This window comes from Schistocerca americana, chromosome 1 (assembly GCF_021461395.2).
Source record: "Schistocerca americana isolate TAMUIC-IGC-003095 chromosome 1, iqSchAmer2.1, whole genome shotgun sequence".
Lineage (NCBI taxonomy): Eukaryota > Metazoa > Arthropoda > Insecta > Orthoptera > Acrididae > Schistocerca > Schistocerca americana.
The window spans coordinates 813864544-813886736 of NC_060119.1; the positions used below are offsets into that span (position 1 = coordinate 813864544).

The 22193-nt window shown below is 41.3% G+C and overlaps 1 protein-coding gene across 7 annotated transcripts in view; it reads left to right on the forward strand.

The window, feature by feature from the left end:
- The window catches only part of LOC124612901 (glutamate-gated chloride channel), a 707093-nt gene that overhangs the window by 533975 nt on the left and 150925 nt on the right, over positions 1–22193 (forward strand). For all 7 annotated transcript variants that reach the window (XM_047141399.1, XM_047141390.1, XM_047141371.1 and 4 more), the window contains 2 exons: positions 4311–4392; positions 15392–15504. In XM_047141399.1, the coding sequence (XP_046997355.1) occupies positions 4316–4392; positions 15392–15504 (190 nt within the window). In that variant the 5' untranslated portion in view covers positions 4311–4315. The remainder of the gene's footprint in view (positions 1–4310; positions 4393–15391; positions 15505–22193) is intronic.

Here is a 22193-nt window from a genome sequence, read left to right on the forward strand (position 1 = left end):
CATGGGTTGACATATCTCCCCGTCACAGAAACGGTCGCATTAACACGCGCGGCTACCAGTGGTGCGGGGAGGGGGGGGGGGGGCTTGTTCCTTTTCGCAGCAGTTTCCCACAATACTGATTTAATACCAGCCATTTGACAGCATTGACACAGAAATTTAGAAGTTTACTTATACCACCATTACTCTTGCTTCCTATTGATATAATCCAGTCCCAAAAATTCCTTCACCCTGTATGAAGTTTTTGTCGATGACTTCATTTGTTTATGGGACGCCAGTTTCTCGTGATAGTTGTGCGTTATGCGAATCTGAGACTGACTGTTGTCGAAGGTACTCTTCAGTTTTTTTGGGGGTGGCTTCCGCGGCCGCTTTTAAGAGACGGCGGAGCGCGGAGTACACGGCGGGCGAGCTTTGTCGCGGGGCACAATGCGCCCACTGACCGCATTGTTCTGTCCGCATTAGCCGCTTCCTGGCGCCGGATTAGAACGGCCCGCCTAAACAAAGCCCTCCCCGGGATTAATCAGCTAATATAAAACACCACAACACTGCTCGGCAGCTGCGTAAACAGCATTTTTCACCGCAACGTGGCTGGCGTGCCAGCGCGGAGGTAATAGGATAGCCTTATCTGCCGACAACAGGTACCTGCGAACACTCAGCGGATTATGAACTGGTTGAACAGATATTTAAGCGCAAGCGTTGGGCAATTTTGCAATATACCACCATATATTCACTGACTGTATTGCACTTAGAATTTCAACTTCTCGGATGAAACGCGTATTGGAGGAAAGAGAAACAAAACTTTTAACGTTCTAAACATAGGGTTCGATAAAAAGAGGGACGAGACTGCTGCTATTAATACTTATAAACACTTTCCCGTCCGCACGTCTCGTACAAATTTATTCGCTTGACACTAGCAGCGCTAATTCGGATTACTTGGATTGTCGCCGGCCGTTCTTGACATTATCAGGAGATTATAAAATGGTACGTTTTACTAATCTCATCGTTAGTTCGCGTAAGTTCTCAACCCTGTTCCCTTACTGTCATGAAATTTCGAAGATACACATACGTAAATAAATACAAAATTTGATTGTTTCATATATTTGTTTATTCAAAAAAATCAAATGTGTACGAAATCTTATGGGACTTAACTGCTAATGTCATCAGTCCCTAAGCTTACGCACTACTTAACCTAAATTGTCCTAAGGACAAACACACACACGCATGCCCGAGGGAAGATTCGAACTTCCGCCGGGACCAGCTGCACAGTCCATGACTGCAGATCCTTAGACCGCTCGGCTAATCAGCGCGGCATTTGTTTATTTGCATTGTCTTTGTTACTTAGTATTTCTCTTTCATATGATATGCAGCAAAACAGTCTCCAAGATGAAACGCAACTCCACAAGACTTGCACTTTAAGCTTGTTGTTCTTTTTTGTTTTTGGGACATACATGGCAGTTCCTCCATTTTCGTTTATCCATTTCGGAAATACGTAGCCCAAGTTGTTGGTCTTGCTTTATGTGACCGGAAAGTCTGTCAACTGTATCATGACGAGACGTACGCGATGTAGTGGCAACCTCCAAGTTTTGCCCCGCGCTTCATCGTAAATAATCGTATCGTCTCTTTCGTCTGCCATGATGAAAGGGCATAAGCACTTACAAAAATATAAAACTTGTTGACATGTGCAACTTATTGTTACCTAAACAAAACACCAACATAATGCAAAAGATACTAAAATGCTGTCGCTGGCCACTGTGCACTATGCTCACATCACTGTGGTCTCGCCGGCCACTGAGCGACACTATGCACACGACACCACTGTAGTGTCGCCGGCTGTTGACCGCTATTTCACGCACGACTTCACGGTGCTGTCGCCGGACGGCAGAGTGTTAATAAGTGACTGCGTGTCGGCTTTTAACTATGTGCATAAGCCGTAGTTAGCGATAGCTGATTATTGCCTCCCACCAGAAAATGTTGGGGAAAAAACAACTAATGCAGTGAATCTGTATACTTATAGAATGAATTCATCTAGTGGTGAGCGCCTTTAGAGTAGGACTTACTGGAATCAACAAACGTCTGCATTAGGTCCTTTCAGTGTCAGGACAATTCCTAAAAAGCTATAGGATTCGGTTTTGAGGATCACCGGCAACAAAACAAATTACGACGTTGCGTAAATATTTTCTAACGACTTCGTAATCTGTCTGTCCAGCAAACAGAAAAGCTTTTACGGGCTGATATTTGAAGTCGCACTCCGATGGACGTGTACTCAAGTGAAATGCCTTGTGTTCAAGCTTCATGGTACATATCACTCATGTGCTGAATGCTACATATTTCCAACGAATGAACATAAAACGACTGACACAAGAGTCGAGTAGTATATTCGTTGAGTCGCACTTCCTTCTTTTGTAGACAGTATGTTCGGTTTTAGAGAGTCATTTCTTACAACTTTTTATCCATGCTCTAATATAGAACGGAATTTACAGCGGTGTATCAAAAGTTGTGGTATATAAGTCAATAAGAGAATTAGACCTAGTTATTGTAAGTGATTTCAGGCATGTATTGGTTCAATGTGGATAAATGAGAACAGAGAAGTTCCGTTTAATTTAACTACTGTAAAGGTTACGCTGGACGGTTGATATTTAATGTTTTGTAGAATTTAAATAGAAATTGTAAATGAATGCCACTTTGTATTAGGCTGGTACATAAGTCCGTAGCGTTTCTGTTTTGTATGCCGTTATTCCGGTTGCTATGCTTTTATTTATCCATTGACATATTTTATTTGTAGTTCAGTGTTGGTATTTGAGTTTACCTTGTCAATTTTAGATAATAAGTGGATCTGTGGAGGCTAGAAAATGTAATGCCATGTGGAGAAATTGGAACATTCCAACATATTCTAATGTTTGAGTTCAATAGAGGGGTGACAGCAGCGGTGGCAGCCAGAAACATTTGCACCGTGTATGAGGCTAACGTCTTTGGTCAGAAAACGGCAGCCAAATAAATTTTCGTTTTTGGTTGGATTGTTTTGACAATAGAGACTCTCCACGTTCAGAAAGGCCATCGGGCTTTGATGAAGATCGTTTAAACGCATTAATGCACAATGATCTACGAAACTGTGCTCAAGAAATGGCAAATTTGATGAACTATGATCATTCCACCATCTTCCGATACTTGGATGCAATGGGGATGGTTCAAAAATCAGATGTTTGAATACCGTACGCTCTAAGCCAAAATCACGAAAATCAGCGGGTGGACATCTCTGCTCGCTCGTCATCAACTGGCTCGTGAACAACACCGACCATTCCTATCCTGTATCTTTACTGGTGACGAGAAATGGTGTCTTTACGCTAACGTAAGGAAAAGAAACGAATGGATGAGGCCAAACAAAGCAGCAACTGACCGTACAAAGACCTACACACATCCACAAAAGATAACGTTAACCATCTGAGGGAAAAGCGACGGCGTGGTGTACCACGAATTGTTACCCCGAGGTGTAACATCACTGCTGACATTTACTGTCAATAACTTAAATATTTTCAGACGCATTCCAAGCACTACGACTAGGAAGACCACGCGAAGCGATGCTTCTCTATGATGATGCCCGCCAGCATTCTGACAGACTGACAAAAGCACTATACAGAAATAGGGTGGGGCAGTCATTCCGCACCTAAGGTATTCATCTGATCTTGCACCCTCAGATTTCAGCTTTACCGCCCTCTATCGAACAGCTTTCAAGGAACGTCTTTTGCCGGCCGCCGTGGCCGAGCTGTTCTAGGCGCTTCAGTCGGGAACCGCGCAACTGCTACGGTCGCAGTTTCGGATCCTGCCTCGGGCATGGACGTGTGTGATGTCCTTAGGTTAATTAGGTTTAAGTAGTTCTAACTTCTAGCAGACTTATGACCTCAGATGTTAAGTCCCATAGTGCTCAGAACATTAGAATCATTATTTTGAACTTTTATTCCGTATGAAAATGCGCTCCGAACATTGCTGGAAGAAATTTTTAGCCTCAAACCCTCGTGATTTCTACAGTCGGGGAATCGAAAAGTTTTCCCAACCTTGATAGATTGTAGTAAATAGCGAAGGAGAATAAATATAATTGATGATTAAAGCCCTATTACGTGTATGTTGAGTTACTGAACTTATGGAAAAACGCTCGAGGTTATGTACCAACCTACTATTATATTGGCTAGACGTAAGTGGGAGTGGTTACATAAACCTACTGGAAATTGCAAAGGAACATCATATTTCAGGTATGATCCCCCATGCTATACTGTGATTCATTTGATGATTTAGTGAGATGTCATACGGTCTGCTTGCAGGAACCATGATGAGCGACCTCTGCAAGACGCCGTGGTGGCTTTGTGCGCTGCTGTTGCTGGCCGCCAACGTGCCAGATGCCTGGTAAGTGTCAAAACTGTCTTTCGTGACCTACTATCGTTCATAAACAAGTCTATTAATTTCGTACATCACTGTCGACGTTTTCTGAAAGCTTCAGGCTGTGTCATTCATGATCTAAACAATGAAAAATGCACCAGTTAACATATTTTTTCATGCTTATCGCAACGCGTTTCGAGAATTTATTTTCGTTTTCATCTGTTTCATGAAAACGCTGGACACCGATTGATAGACATAGGAGAAGATCTTAAGATACACCGCCACTTCTAAAAATCTCATACAATTGATTTAATGGAGGAGCTTGAAATTTCTGTACACCACAAACAGCAAAGAGAAAAAACTCTCAATGACAAACTACACAGCGAATCACTTATTTTTTTCAAAAGCTTACCCTTAATTTGACAATTGCAGTAGTATCCATAAATACAGTACGTACATATCTTCATATACAGTACGAGAAAATAGAAACATAATCTATAATTCAATGATCAGTAATGGTAAAATAAATTTTATAACTTACAGCCGGATGTATGTATATAATGTAATCCACAGAAAATGTAACACACCGGGCTGTATACAAACTCACCGTAAACCATAATGTCGTAATAGGTCTGCGTTCTGTTTTGATCACAAAAACAAAAGCGTAAGTGATAATTTGTATCGTGCGAAATTCTGTGTAATGGAAACACACAATACTTGTAAACAGACAAACAAAAATATCATGTTTAACATTAGCATATAAAAAATACAAGATTAATTTTCTCTAATTTTCCGATTGTAGTAAAACCTCAAAAAGACAAGAGACGCAGAAAATCACACATGCAAATATCATAGAAAATATGTGTCCATACAAATACACTTTAAAATGAGAATAAATTCTCAAAAACGTTGTGCTAAGTATAAAAAAATAAGTACTGGCGCAGTTTTTCATTATTTAATTCAGAAACGAGTCTCTCCGAACAGACTGATTATTTACTGAATTTAAAATTAGTGGATGACTTTGCTGTTGGCATAAACGTGTAAGCTTACTTGTTTGTTATTTCAGGCCATTCCTAACAAGCGAACGCCTGTTTCCCTAAATTTTACGATTATTCAGGTGTGTTGGTTGTCAGCTTCGGTCGGATACAGTCGCTTTACACATTTACTACTACAATAACTACGTTTATAAGATTGTGGTGTATGTACATGACACTGCTTAGAGAATTAGCAGAGTAGATTCATTTAAGTACACAGTTGGGCAGTGTATGTTGCTTCACGTCCAAACAAACAACAGTGTAACCCCTGGAATAACGCCGTACAAATTTGGCTATTAATAAGTAGCAGTATTCGCTTGGGTCCCAAAGGGAATCTTGTGACGAATAGTCGTCAGAACTGATTCGATTGTTAGCGCCATAATGTAGTCCAAGTAACGTGAAAATTACTGCGTCGAGAAGGATACATGTGACAGAAATGAACTTTGTACTACAGTTTAGCAATATGAGAGTGTATAAATGATTTAGAATATGTGATGTTCCAACTGACACTAAACATTGCAGCATCGAATCAGAGTTATCTGGGAAGCGTACCTGTGGAATAAAGCAATTCGCTGACTGCATATGTACAATGCACTAGCAGCGACTTTGGATTCATTTTGGCAAAATATTAGTGGCTACCCATATTACAGACTAGATCGATGGGTGACGTAGCAGGTCAGAGACGCAATAGCACCCTTCTTGTTTTGAAGACACATTGCATATTTTTTGTCGCACAAGATGAGGCACTGTGTCGCCGAAGTATGGAATGTGGAGCAGCCTGAAAGACAGGCCCTCTGTTATTCCTCTTGTAACGGTTGCTGTTCACACAGCTGTAAATATGAAGACTTCGAGATGAAATATTGTATCTAATGGTGACTCAAATCACCATGCTTGGTGTTTATCCACAATGGTTTCAACAGTGTAGTGTAACTCGTCCAATACCTCTTCAATTTGGAACTCAGCACACCATCGACGATGTCCACGAGCCAGTACAATCTGACGCTTTGTTTGTAATGTACTCTAGAAGCTGATACGAGTGTGTTCAACCCACTGGTTCAACATTTGAGCATAGGTGTAGCAGCAGCATGCCGTATCGAAATGTCACGGTGTGAGACGGATCAATCTGTTCCATCCCATGTTACAAGTGGAGGCCACGACGTTGGGATCACGAATTTACTTCAAGCTCTGTACACCTTTAGAAGGCCATTAAAACAACATAATGTGCAAGTAGTAAGGCAGTTCCGAGAAAATCGCAAGAGGAGTTTTACGTGTCTATTATGTAACTGATGTATCTGTGCATAGGTGCCGCAGGCTAGAGTTCATTGTGGTCAAGTGGTCCGCGTTCGAGCTTCGTAAGACTAAAGTGTATGAGCCGACGGTTCGACTTCCGTTCAAACCTTCCTTTTTGTAGTACAACTGTAAATTCTGTGGCATTCAAAACATTTGCACCTACACTATTTGTTTTTGCTACATTATCAACGTCTCACCGCGGCACAGGTTAGCTGCCAAATGTGGTCTGCCTCTGTCTCTGCAGCTCGAAGCGTCGGGGTGCAAAGTAGTTGCGAATACCATAACAGATTGTATGTATAAGGGATTTCGCAAATCCCAACAGGCATAAATTTCCAGGAAAACTCTATTTTCTTCGTTTACTTGTCGATAACTATAAATATGTTTGTTCTAATAATGACATTTAATTAAAAACAGTAAGTAGTCAAATAACATGAAATTTACTAAGATTTCATGCAAATACACATAGTTTTCTTAATTACTTAACCTCTAAAATGTCATATAAATTGCTAAATATGACCAGTGATGAAAAAAAATAGATTAAAAATTAGGTTTGAGCTGGAGTCGAACCGACGCCTCTTACAAGCTCATCTTACGTATCTCGAACGCTAACCAGTTGACCACCATGAACTGTAATGTCGGGCACCTACGAACAGAAACATCAGGTCCATAAATGACGCGTAAACCTTCTCTTGCAATTTTCTCAGAATTGCCGGGGTAGTGCACCTTACTACTTGTAGATTACGTTGTTTTAACGGCCTACTACTGGTGTACGAAGCCTGAAGTACATCTGTGATCCCAACATCGTGGCCTCCCCTTCTAAGGCATGTGTTAATATTTCAGCCTATGACGTCGGTGAAGCCTACTGCCGCATGGTTTCACGTGTCTACTTCGTTCGGCCGCTCTTCAGCCTGACTCTTGCGATCGCACTAGAGCGCCTCTCAGCTTGCATGTACGCCACGTCTCTCCCACTTCAATCACTTGTTGCTGGCACACTGTTGTTAAAGACTGCAAGTTTAGATTTTTCGGGACATGATTTCTGAATGATGCAATATGTTAGGGGACTCAGTTGATGAGTACGTGATCTGCTCTGCAGCTAACTTCCTTCTCTCAGTATTCATACACTGCCTAGTCAAATTAAGATGAACACCGCCTACGTTTGACGTCAATGTTCAATAACCACTCACAGAAGGCAAGTGGCTGTACTAGCAGTGGAGGGTATACAGGGAATAAATTTAAACTTGACAAACCAGAATAACTCGAAAAATAAGCTTCACACGAAAAAATGTGTAGAATCCAAAGATGATTATTTTCGAGGGGGACATCTGCTGGTGCTAAAATTAGCCCGCCACCCCAGCCCCCTGGGAGTGGGGCGGGAGGAAACTTTAAAATTTCAGATGGGAACCCCCATTTCTTGTTGCAGAATCAGATTCTACATTAAAAAAACTATGTACATTTTGTCTTCAACATTTGTTTCGATTTTTGGTAGCTGGCGCTGTAATTCAAGAAAATCCATGTTCTCATTTTTGCGTGGAAAATGGTTACGGATAAATAAAAAATACTTATTTACTTCGTAAATTCTGATTCGCTAAAACTAAGACTCTCCCTCTCTCCCCATAGGGTGGGGTCTGAGAGAGAGGAATTGAGTTTTACAAATGTTGACCCAAATGTTGACCCCCCAGGGGGCTGGGGTGGCGGGCTAATTTTAGCACCAGCAGATGTCTCCCTCGAAAATAATCAACTTTGGATTCTACACATTTTTTCGTGTGAAGCTTATTTATCGAGTTATTCTGGTTTGTCAACTTAAAATTTACACCCTGCATAAAGCGTGTCGGGGGAAGCAAAAGTGTAGTCGTTGTCGTAATGGGGAAACCGAGCGATTTATCTGACGTCCTGAAGCACATAATCATTTGCTTTCGGCGAAAGGGTGAAAGCATTTTTGAAACGGATAAGTTTGAGGAGTGTTCGCGTGCCCCCGTGGTTAAAGTATATCGTGCAAGGATAAAATGGCGCTATCAAAAAACAGCGTCGAGGCAACTGTTGTGCATCACTGGTCATAGATGAGAGGGGTGGACGAAGGCTGCGGAGATGTGTTCGGGCGAACAGATGTGCAGCTGTTGAGCAACTGACCGTCCAGATGAACCAAGAGGATATTAGCAGTGTCTCCTCAACGGCCGTTCAGCGAAAGTTGCCGTGTATGGGCCTCCGCAACAAGCGCCTGGTTCACGGACGTGTGTTGTTTGCTGTTCATTGGAGATAAAGGCTGGAATTTACACGCCAGTGCGCAGTTGGATGTGCACTGAGTGGTGACAGGTGGCCTTTTCAGATGAATCACGTTTTATGCCCCATCGGACAGGTGTTGGCGTGTAGGCGTAAAACGTCTGTAAGCAAACACCCTGCAACAATCGAGGGAGCGTTGTTGTCTGGGGAACGGTTTCGTCGCATTCCATGGGTGATCTCGTCACTCTGGAATGCACAGTGGATCAACACTTGCGTGCATCTATTCTTCGAGACCATGTCCACCCCTACATGCAGTTAGATTTTCCTATGCATGATGGAATCTTCCAGCAGGACAATGCAACGTGTCACAGCTCGTGGTGTACTTGCGACATTCGAGGAGTTGCAGGATGAGTTTACCGTACTCCTCTGGCCAACAATCTCGCCGGATTGAAAGATATTGGAGAATCTGTGTGACCACATCGATCGGGCTGTTTGCCCAGTGGATCTCAACCGAGAAACTTGGCGCAGCTAGCTACAGTAGTGGAGTCGGCATGGCTCCACATCCCTGTAGCTACCTTCAAGAACCTCACAGACTGTCTTCCTGCTCGTCTTGCAGTGATCCGCGCTGTAAAAGATGGTTATTCAGAAGTCTGACAGGTGGTCACATTAATGTGACTCGACAACGTATTTTAGTGTTGTCTTTTGGGTTATGTATAGGAATCTCATATTTTTATGACTATTAGCAAATACCAGAAGTAGTTAATATGTAGAGCACTGAATGCCGATAGACGGCCCGGCTGTGAAGTCTGTCTTGAAATGTGCTACCTGCAGTTCACAGGGACGGCACAGGTTCACAATCGATGGACCGGAAATAACGATTGAAATCAACAGCAAAATATCAGAACGTTGGATTTGAAGACGAGGAAAATATACAAAGGACTGGAAAAAATTTTGAGTCTGTTGGATGTCGACCATTTTGGCTTTAGGAAAGGTAAAAGCAGCAGAAAGGTGGTTCTGAAGTTCCTTTTAAGAATAGTAGCAAGACTTAAGGAAAACGAGGAATTCGTGATCCCAGGAAAAGTGTCTGATAATGTAAAATGGTGCAAGGTGTTTGAAATCCTCGTAGAAGCGGGTATAAGCTATAAAGAAAAACGGGTAATGGACAAATATTTACGAGAAACGAGAGAGAACAATAACACTGGAAGGTCAAGACAGGAGTGCCGCGATTAAAAGCAACGTCTGGAAAGATTGCAGGCTTCTTTCCTTACTTTGCAGCCCGTACATCAAAGAAGCAATGACGAAAGAAAAAAAGAAAGGCTCAGGAGGGGGATTACAATTCGGGGTGAAATGACATCAATGATAATATTCGCTGATGGCTCTGCTATCCTCAGTGAAAGCGAGGGAGAATTATTGGACATGTTAAGTGGAATCAGGAGCCTAATGAGTACAGAATATGGTCTGACAGTAAACCAAAGAAAGACGAAAGTAATGAGGAGTAGCAGAATTGAGATTAGCAGAAACTTAACATCAGAACTGGGGACCTCGTAGAAGACCAAGCGAACGAATTCTGTAAGCTGTAAACAAAATAACGCATGGCAATGCAAGGAGTATGGAAGAAGCAGGCAAGGTGGCAATCATTGTTAAAAGAAGTCTACTAGTATCAAACGTATGCCTCCAGTGGAGGAAGACATTTCTGAGAATGTGTGTCTGGAGCACAGCGTTATATGGAAGAGAACGTTGACTTAGGGGAAAACCAGTAGAGAAGAGAACTGAAGTATTTGAGATGTGGTGTTACAAAAGGATGCTGAAAATTCAGCGGACTGATAAGAGGAGAACGGCTAGGAAAAGGAACAGTGGAAAGAATGAGCATGATAAGTCGTGTGTTAAGACGTCAGGGAATAATTTCCAAGGTGCTAAAGGTAGCTGCAGAGAGTGAAAACTGTAGGGGAAATAGTAGATTTGAATATATCCAACAAATAATTGGGAAGATAGGGTTAAGTACTACTCTGGGATGAAGAGCTTAGCATAGCGGAGGAAATCGGGGATGGCCGCTTCAAACTAACCAGAAGGCTGATGAACACGCTACTCTTAAGGAAATATGCTCCGGTCCGTGGATTCCGATATATCTGGGTACAAGCAGCGACCTTAAGATTGATTCATTATACGTAGTCACAGCAGAGTTTACTAGATTATGGATTAGCGCATTCACTGCCCGACGCGTAGTTCATTGCGATAAGCCGCTCCACTGCAGCTCCTAGTTGTTATCCCTGGCCCTTTATGAACAACGTTATTCCTCATGTCAGTGGGAAGAAGTATTTTCAGTACTGTAATGAACATATAAGAAGTTACCCAAGACCGCTGCTTTTTATATACTCCTGCCACATGTTGTGATGTCGTTGAGATGAGGGAAAATTTATATTTGTAGGGTTTAGTTCATCTTGCACAATAATTGCTGCCAGTGTTTAGTGTGGTGAAAAATGGGTTCTTGTTATTGTTTACCTTACAGATGATAGAGCATTAAGCCTAAATACTTTGGTTTTAAAGCAGGTGTATGAAAAAATACTGACGAATTGGCAGAAGATGCAAAAGAAAAAAAATCATTTTTTTTCCAGAAAATGTATCTACCCGAAAACATGTTTTGGGAACAGGAAAACTGCAGATCTGCCATAAGGATGTTTGGAAGGTCTGTCCTATTTATCACAATCGGCGCCATCTGACATCCACTAATTCACACTGTAACTGGCACATATTTTCAGTCCACCGAAGAGGATGTGGTGAACATAGCAAAACATAATTTTAGATCTACCACAATTACACTGCAGGAAATAACATTGGAAAAAGTGCGTTCATTTAAGGAAGGTTTAAATCGAAAAATACAGGAATATATTTTTAGATCTACCAGAATTACACGTCAGGAAATAACGTTGGAAAAGTGCGTTCATTTAAAGAAGGATTAACTCGAACAATACAGTCTTCATCTGCTACGTCTTGAATTTTCTCAACCTGCTCCCGTATCCTTGGAAATGAAACATGTAACGGTAACGTTCTGGCATTCGAATAATCTCTTTTAACGATGACAACAGCAAATTCAATTTCGTTTGATTACTACCGAGTTAAAATGTCGAATTTGGTTTCTATGGCATGACCTCATAGTCATTAAAATAGGCAGTGACAGTTTTAGACAACGTGGGATACCTCACTGTTGTCCTGAGTAAGAACTGAGAGGCGGCTTTTGACGTTACGTTGCACTGGTTGTCGATATCCGCTCACGAACTCGACCGTGCAGGTAATGGCAGTGAGTGCCAGTGCTGCTTATAGGACTCTTAATTGGAGGGGTAGGGCGAGCGTACGCTTACAGCCTAGCCTATCGAACAGCAACTGCGGGCTCCTTGAGTGCAACGTTCGGATCTGACGAACGAGCCACTCTCTGGCTTGTGCCACGACAGACACTTAGAGCAGTTACGAATTAAGTTCAGTCTATTGGAGCATACTGTAGAAGAGAATATGTAAAAACGGGCATAGGCATAAATGTGGGTACTCCTCTCCAAAAGGGTATGGGAGGTGCTGAAGACAGGCGTCCGGGACTGTAAACGGCACCGCTTGCTTATAGAAGATACCAGTAAACAGCTGGAAACTTCCTTTCAACTACTGTGGATTGTAAAGTCGCTTACTGTGCGAATTGGAATTTTTCTAGAGTACAAACATTTGGCAGATGTGAAAAGTTTTCTTTTAATGTATTTTTGGTTAGTTTAAAACAATTTCACAGTCATATACGGAAAGCAGAATACTAAGCTACTTTTAAAAACACGTCTGTAGTCACCCACGTCTTTAGCTACATGTGACAGGGGCCACCTGGCTTAGGTGTGGTTACCGTAAATATAGGCCCTCTTTAAACACGACACAATTCCATGGGGATTTCAAATGCGGATTCTCTGGCGACATGTCTCCTGTCCCCAAGATTAAGAAGAGAACCAACAAATCGGGACGCAAAGCAGGAATCACTAGTCTCATCATTATTTATTTATTTATCGTATGGCAATACATATACAATGGTTACAAAACTACTACATGTCAATATTTTAGCACAGCTCTCCACAAGTATTCAAGGCAAATATCTAAAGCCAAGAAGCAGAGGCAGCCAAGTAATCTCAAAGATCTCCTGGCTAAAATGAATTTGTCACGAGATACGGACTCACGCGTTTCTTCTCAGGACCATCCAGCTATAAACTTTGGAAGCCTCATCACTGAATGCCATACAAAGATCAGTTAACCAAATCGCTTCACAAAAGCGCTGTCAAAAAGACGACGTTGAGCTTTTCCGGGGCTGGAGACTGGCTAGTGGGCAGGGCTCGTGGAAATACGACATACCTTCAGAAAAAGAAAATTCGACCCACGAAACGATCCAATTCTTCAACGATTCCTGCGATCCTCCTCTTGTGGACAGCGATAACGACCTCGTCATCAACGCTGCGGGTACACCAGACTTGTCATGCAACCTGCACCTTAGGCGATGAAAATTCCTTCAAATCATTTGCGGAAAAGTGTGGGTTAAATGGGTCATATTCCAAATATGTATATACTTAGGTAGCTGTGGGGCTGAAGGAGACATTTAAGTTTGCGATTTCTGTAAATAACTTTTGATTCGATTTTAATTTAAATTGGTAAAATAAACAAGGTGTTATTTGTAGACTAGTTTACTGTTTAGTAATGTTTTATCCACCTTTATCAAAACATTTTAAAAGATTAAAGATTATTGTGACTTTTTTGTGTAGGGTCAATATTGGCAACGGATTTTTAGCTCTATTTTACAAGCTTTTTTAAATCTCCGTTTTCGAATGGAAATAATAGATGTTAATCATTGCTTTGCCTGCTATCATTTAATAAAGTTGTTATAGTTGTTAGTACCTTTAAGTCTAGACTGAAAGGCATCTGTGATTTCTGAAGTCACCAAAGTTTGTTTTCCAGAATTTTTCATATCTATGTAATTGAGCGTAACGTTATGACCAGACCTCTTGTGCAACACAACTGTGACCTTACGTATGTAAGATGTCCACAAATGTCTTCCACAGAGGGCGACTCAGCTGCTCCTACCTATGGGTTTACGCAACCCACCACGCCTTCAAACTATTAGTCCTACAGAAAAACTGAATGAGACATTGTTGTAGGAAAATAAATCTAGTTAAATTTTTTCATGGGATACGTTTTCGCTAGAGATCGCAGTTTTCGAATTATTCAAGAAAAGCCTACAAAAGTAACCTTCAAACGCGTTTTTCTTTAGTAGCTCGAAAACCGTGACCTCAAGTGAAGTCGTGTCCCGTTACAAAATTTAACTACATTAAAAATCCTGCAACAAGGTGCTGTTCATTATCTCTGTAGGATTGATAGATTCCACATAGAGAGTGAGAGAATAGAAAAATCTCATGCGTGGTTTTTGAATATGATGCGGATTCCTTAAAACCCATAGGTAGCTGAATCACAGTGTGTTTCAACAGAATTGCGAAAAATGTACAAAAAGCTACTCAGGACGGATGGAACAATCGGTCACGAAATGGAAACCACAATAAAAAGAAAAAAATGTTTTGTTTGCGACAGTTTGCTACACCTTCCAGATACTTCCCTACATAGTTGGCGCTCCGCCCTAGACATCTGTCGTAGCCTTGTACCAACTTCCAATACCCTTGTCATAGAAGGCAGTCGACTGTGCTCCCGCCACTTCTCTGTGCTGGTGTGCAGTTCTTTGTCTGTGTCAAAATGTTGTCTTAATAGCCATCGGTTCATGTGAGCAGAGATGGACATCAGAGGGGGCTAAGTTCAGGCTTTGTGGTTGATGATCAAACAATTCTCGTGGAAAACACTGCAGAGCCATGGTCGTTGCCCTGCAGTGTGCGGTCGAGACTTATCATGAAGAAGGAAACGCATGACAAGTACGTTATGTAGGGTTGCATTAAATCAGGCGAAACCCCTCAGCGGGCACTTATAATTGGCCGGAGAACTACCGTTCTCCGCATCTCACTGTGTACTCAGGCCTCAAAAGAGCGACGTAACGTGATCGACAGGTTTAGTAGAGACACTGCCCAACACACCTGTGCAAAACTTCATCGAATTTTCACTGTTGTTTCCATTTCGTGACCTATTGAACCTTACTTTTCGAACAGCGGTCGTAGGAAGAATTTACTAAACTGTTTCCTACTGAGATCCTTGAAAGATCATTCTTAGGCCAGCTGAGTTCTTTCCTGTTGAACGAAATTACTTATTTTTTGGACTACTGTGATCTGTTATACCGAGTATAATCATAGACGCCTAATTCAGTATTAGTGTAGGAAGAGACATTGTGTGTTTTGTGTGTGTGTGTGTGTGTGTGTGTGTGTGTGTGTGTGTGTGTGTGTGTGCAGCTGTGACCGAGAATGAATGAGTGAGTATGTGAGAGAGAGACAGCCGAGCATGGTTGGTATCGTGATGGGAGGCAGGGCGCGTTTGTGTGTCAGGTGCACGCAGCAGAAGATGAACTTCCGCGAGAAGGAGAAACAGGTGCTGGACCAGATCCTGGGGCCAGGTCGCTACGACGCGCGCATCCGGCCGTCGGGGATCAACGGCACAGGTGGGTGTGTGCGCAGAGCAGCCGGCCTAGCCGCAGGCGCAAACTTCACAAAAAGACATAACACATAACTAAAAGCACACACAAATATGAAATTAACGTTCATACTGTATACTGAGGCTCAGTACGTCAGTAAGCATGCTTCACTATGCTCACGCTCTTCCATTTCTGTGGGTGTAGCGATAGACAGCAGCTATCCTTGCAATCAGAAGTCAGGGGTAGAACAAGCCGTTAACATCAAGAAAAAATAGACTTTTTCAGAGCAAAGTAATGAAGGCGAGAGATACCTAAATTGGTACGCATGTAATGACAACGGGGACGCGCACATTTACATTGTGTCTCAAAAACCTGAATTCAAATTGGTCGCATTAGCTGACGGCTGAAACAAATGCGAGAGAGTATTAGTACCGTAAATGAAAAATTACTTTGCTTTCGATGTAACGAACAGCCATTATTTTCCGTGAATATATAAAATCTGTTAAAATGGTAATTTGTTCTACATTTCTGTTTTTAAGGCCACCCCTTCTACTAATTAACGTGCCACCATTTATTTGTAACACTCCTCTTCGTTTCCTTCCCTGCAGTATCTTAAATTGTGATTACGTAATAATTGCGAGTAATATTTCCACGTAATACTTCCAACTCGTATCCTCTGAATTCTGTCAACCTACCTAATTCCATGCGGAATTTTTCCTTGACTGAAACTGCTGTGTGAAATAACCTGACTGTCAGCGATACTTCGAATAAGATCATTTTTGGCCTAGGAAGTTACATCTTGCATCTGCTGTAAACTCTTACTTCTGTTTCAAATACTATTGTTTCCCACATTTTCTGTTCTATAACGATAATGTTTATTTCTTCTGTAAACATGTCACACGTCACTGAATTCGCTTTCGGCATATCTGTTGCATAGTTCCCTATCCACCATCCGGATTCAGGTTGTTTGTGGTTTGCATAAATCGTTCAGTATAAATACTGGGAACGTTCCTTTGGAAAGGACACGGCCGATTCCTTCCCTCACCGTTCCTCAATCTGAGTTGTCTTTTATGTTCTCGTCGTCGACGGGATGTTAAAGTATGACCTTACTTCCTTCTTTCTTATATGCTCACCACTCTGGAGACATCTACTTTACGTTATTGCTGAGAATATGGTAAAATTTCTCTGAACATCCTTTGAGTCATGAATTTATGATTGGAAATAGAAGTAAGATTCCTACGTCCGTTCTATTCCCTTGAGCTTCACGCCAACTGCCGTCTTTCGGGTGCCGTACGGAGGGGCATGGAGCCAGCACACAGCTCTCCCAGCCGTTGACTGATTTCTTGGCTACGAAGCCATTACTTTTCACTCAAGTAACTTCTCAGTTGGCATCACGAGACCGGGAATCGGACCCGGATCCTCGGCGTAGAAATGAGACGCACGGACCACTCAGCTACGGAGGTGGACTTCTTCCAGTTTAAGGATAAGAAAAATTATTCTGTTCCGCTCAGTATACTGTCGTAGGTCGAAGTAATACTTTGTCTTTTAGGGGTTGTTAGCACAGATTTCGTTAAAATTGAGTCAAAGATATTTTCGAAGTGTACGGATTCCAAACAAAACAGTGATTCGCATTCATTGCTCCTTTCTGTTTATCGCTCACCACTTGCAAGTGGTTCATTATGCGGCAGCGACTTCCTCCGCCTTATTAAAATCCACCCTAGTGATTTTCCATAGAGTTGATAAAAAGTTAAATGAATATCTTGTCCGTTACGGAGAGTATCTGTACGTTAGTCGTTTCTTTATGTCGTGTCTATTTCATTTCTCGTGATTCAGAATAATAATATATTGTTCTTCTCCTTAACTATACTAACGTATGGCCACTATCATTCCTGGTATCACATGCTTCCATTGAAAAATACTTCCTGAGTTTTTGTCTTAATTTCGAATTTAAATCTCCCATTATCATCTTGTAGTGGCGTTTACAATATATTACCAATTATTCACTGTAAAGTCGTCCTACTCATCGGAATATGGTACGTTGTTGCGTAGACCTAAAAAGATTTCAATGTAGAATCTTTATTCACAGTTTTAAAACAAGATTCCGAACTTACTTCGCTATCTGAAATATTGGTTTTAATTTTAGCGCTTATAATAAACCAAACATGGGAATTCCCTTCCTACTCGGATCCTCTGTAGTTAAAGCTATGTTCCCATTTCTTGCTGTTCGGACTTTGTTTCTACGCCGCACAACTGATACACCGAATTGCTCCAATGTAATCTTATTTAACTCTTCTTCCAACTCTAGTAACCTTCCTTGGAATTATAAAGTTCTTTCTCCCTAAATGAGTATTAGTGGAGGCAGTTAGTAATGTAGGGTCCGTGTTATTGTCTGTAGAGCCAAACGTCGAGTAGCAGGGTGCTGGCGACCAAATACTTGGACGTGCTCCTCGGTCTGAAACTAATGAATTTTCTGGCTCCACTACCCCAAGTATTATGTCAACTGGGCTGAAGTACGTGACAGGAAGACCTCTGACAACACTACACGTGGTACGTCAGTCTTCCAGGAACCGTAGACAGTAAAAAGTGCTGAACCTCGGGAGAGGTGTACTCTTAATAGTCTCAGCCTCGTTCGGAATGCTTCCGAATCTCCTGACCAATCGTCAGCAATGAGTGTCTCTAGTCACTCTTGTCAAATGGCAGGAAAGTCGGTGTTTGTGCTAACCATAATACATTTAGCCATAAACCTCAACGTAAGCGTACTAATACAGCGATCTTTCTTGGCTACTTCTGCACGTTAAGAGAGTATAGTTAAGCATGCTTTGAGTTTTATGAGCTGAGTATGTGACACATATTAAATGAATACCTAGGTTTATTATGTCCTGTTCAAATACTTTGTCTTCTGCAGGCATTTTCTAAACGGGGACACATACTGTATTGCAATGACGATATTTTATCTGTTCGACAGGCGGCAGTTTTTGCGTCAGATATTTTCCCTTATCAGTAATGATGTCTATCGAAGACATAATTTAATGAATGACACTACAAAGTGCTTCCCTTAGTCACAACTGTAAGCTTTTCATAGATGATTAAAAAATGCTTACGTCGTAGCCACCAGCTTTTAATTATGTGCTCCTAAAATGTTCTGTTATCTGACAAAACGTAATTAAAAAGCCACCAGAACAGTTGTAGCACACTTCATTATCTACAACCTCTTCAGTTCGAAAATGATTAACAGAGAAGTCTAGAACGATTTTTACTTGTTCACTATTCCACTTATTATTCTTATTTGTATTGCAATTTTTACTGAAGTGTGTTGCACACGTGTTTCTAGCTAAGAACATCTACCTATAATTCTAGGAGTAACAGATAAAATATGAGTTACATGTACATTAATCACAAAAGCACACAGAATGAAAAGTGATTTAGTTTTTTACTGTTCCCTGTTCACTTTATTGGGGACGTTCCTCACCAGCTAACTTTCTTTCCTAAAGATCATTCTGGAATAATCTAGTTTACATAATGTTAGTTAATCGTGTCAATCATTATTTTTCAACCGCTCATAAAGTGTGCAGCTGACTGTAGTAGATTTGAACTGTCGTGTGTTGCATAACTGTAACGATTAGTATATATTTCTTTCCTGTGCACTAATTGTGTGTGATAACTTAGTTGTCTTTTGTAGGAAACGGGGATCGTTTTCCGCAGCACTGGCATGATGAAGCAGTCACCGACACCTTAGCTGATACAGTAATTAGTTCTAAGCAATGCGTTGCAGGACAACCACCTCTCTTCGAGCGACCTGTTCCTTTCCGTCGCTACTCAATAAGCGCCGAGACTTAAGACAAAGAAGGAAATAACTCGGGCGCTATTCGCAAGCGAAGAATGCATTTCTGGAGCAGGCTGTTTATCGATTCGCTTGAGCAAAACAACTTCCACGTTAGCGGGGGAGCGGAATAGACGAATTACACCGATGCGATGATAAATGAAGGAAATGGAGCGGATATCAATACATCTAAAAGAGGCAGACTGGAAATAGCGTATTACTGACTAACTGCCGTTGAAATGGAATGGAAATGACGTCCCAGCTGTGTTACAGTCCCACCGGTAAAGAGCTCCCATACACTGAATGGGATCCTCGACTGCTTATTTTTCTTCTTTCAGTGTTCGGTATAAAGAAACTTTTTTATGATTGACGAATCTTAATTTTTTTTCTCAGAATGACCATTGTAGTATTTGGTCGCAACTTATAAACTGATTATTTCTTGGCAGATACTGTCTGAGAAAATATTTTAACATTTAACATCAAGTACCATTGCGGAAACTTATCACAAGATTATGGAAAAAAAATCAGAAACTTTTCATTCTCCAAATCAGTAAATCATTCTTCGCTTATAATTTGTAATTTATCGGTGAAGCTCTGGTAATTTCGTTTAGGGCAAACAAAACTGATGTAAAGGTAATTACACTGCAGTTAGTCGTTGCAGTCACATTACCAATACATACCTATTTGTGTGTAGAACTTAATGTCTTTCGTTGACGCATTTTTCAGACAGGAACTGACGGATGGCGCGCTAGTGACTAGGAAAAACACAACCATGAAGACAGTTCACTGTGAAATTGATCAGCTCGCTTTACTTTCCAGGAAACCTTGTTACCGCTTCTGGTACACTCTTGTGATCATATGGAAACAGACCGCATCAAAGAGTCTCAGACCAGACGTCTGCACCGCAGGGTACATTTACTATCAACTGCGGAACGCTTGTGGTCACACAAACCTTCAAACAGACTCACAGATGATTCTTATAGCTTAACTGGCGATCCCAAAACGTGAATAAACGACTGTCGATCACAGTGAGCTCCCGGGAACAGATAAATGTGAGGAATGTTGGATTTTCTTGCTGCGTAATTGTATGAGTGTGAAAATTATTCCATTCCATTGTGGAAGAGTGCTACAGCAACCAGTTTCGTTTTGTATCATAATAAAAACAGTCTTGGTTCCGAAATTATTTAATGTCATTAACTGACACTAATTAATTTCCCAACAAAAGACTGTTTCTGTTCTAAAATGTACGAGAGTAGTTTGATAAGCTTGGTACTTGATATTGAAATTAATGAATCAGTTAATAGACAATTTTATCTAATAATAGTGTTCATCGATAGCTATACTCTCAGCAGATCGAGTTTTCAATGTTTTATCCTACCAGAAAACTAGGTTTCGTCGTTCAGTAAGCTAATCCGTTATTGGAAGCGATCAGTACACCGTCAGATAAAAGTATCTTCTCATTACGGAATGTTTTCTAGTTTGATAAATGGAAAAATATTACTGGGATTAATGGAGAAAGTTAGTGTTAGTAGGGAGACGTTTCGAAGCTCAGAGGCTGCACTTTTGATATAATGAGTTCTGTTTTATGGCTTTTTGCCTTTGTTGAGGATATATTTTAAGACTATACACATAAAATCCAAAACAAACTACAGCCACAAATTTTTTGTCGAAGGATCGAGTTCGCATTTTTCGATCTGATCTCACCAGTCTTCATCTGTAATTTTGATAGCAGATTAAACACAATCACGAATATTCGCAAAAGTGCTGGAGAATATGCTAAACAATTTCCAAGTGCTTCACTGAAAATTTCTTGGTTTTTATTCTTGGTACCTACCATTACCCACGGGAAATTTCTTTTACAGTTTCTCCTGCAGCGTGTACAATAAACATCATTCAGTTAAAATACCTGAATCATTACGTATATACCACACCGACGCGATTTTTTATCGGCATACCATGAAATTTCAAAGAGGCTTCTCAAATGTGTATCCGAACCACACACTCCCTTCTAAATTCTCTGCAAGCATGCACAATCTGATTGAACATAAATATGCACTTTTAATGTCCTTTGCAGTTCATGTGATACTGACATAAACTGGTTTCATGTGTGTTGCACTTACAGGGTTTAAATTAAAATTCTCAGACGGCATGAAATCCATTTTTCCACTTTGTACACTATACGTTTATCAGGTGGGAGAAAACAAAGGATAGTTATTTCGATCTTCAGTATAAGATTTTGAAGCATTACACTCATACCACTTTAGAAAATTTGCCACACTTTCATAGAAATTTACGTGAATTACCAAACTGCCCTCGTACCATTTTTTAGGCACATTTAAAATGGTAAATGGGATGAAATAGAGCGTACAATGGAATATACTGCCTTGTGTTTTGCACCAAAGATCCTGTGGCAATGCGTGTGACGTTCACGTTCGGGAGGATCACACACCTCTAAAATATTCACGGTTCGTGTGATGGTTTTGATTCTACGAGTACCTCTAGGACCTTCTAAACTGGCTGGTTGAATTAGTTGTGAGGCCCACTATAGTGTTCAAATCAATGCCGATGGCTGTGACTGCTCTGCGTATTAAAAGATATGCAGACGTTTCGTGTGGCAGAGCTACAACCGAAGAGCGGTTGTTGTCCTGCAGCGTTCTGAAGCGCCGTGCGTATGTGCGTACTGTACTGTGTTTGTGCTTGTGAGCGCGTCTGGGAGTGTGTACGTGCGTGTGCCAGCGTAGAGGAGGCGCCCGCTCGTCTCAAGTCACGACGGGAAGAGGCAAAGCTTTACGGGACAAGACTGCATGTCGTCAGCACACGCCTGCAGCTCTCAGCCGTCGCCATCCTCCCAACAATTAACGGCGTAGTTGACTCTGCTGAGTCAAGCACACCAGCA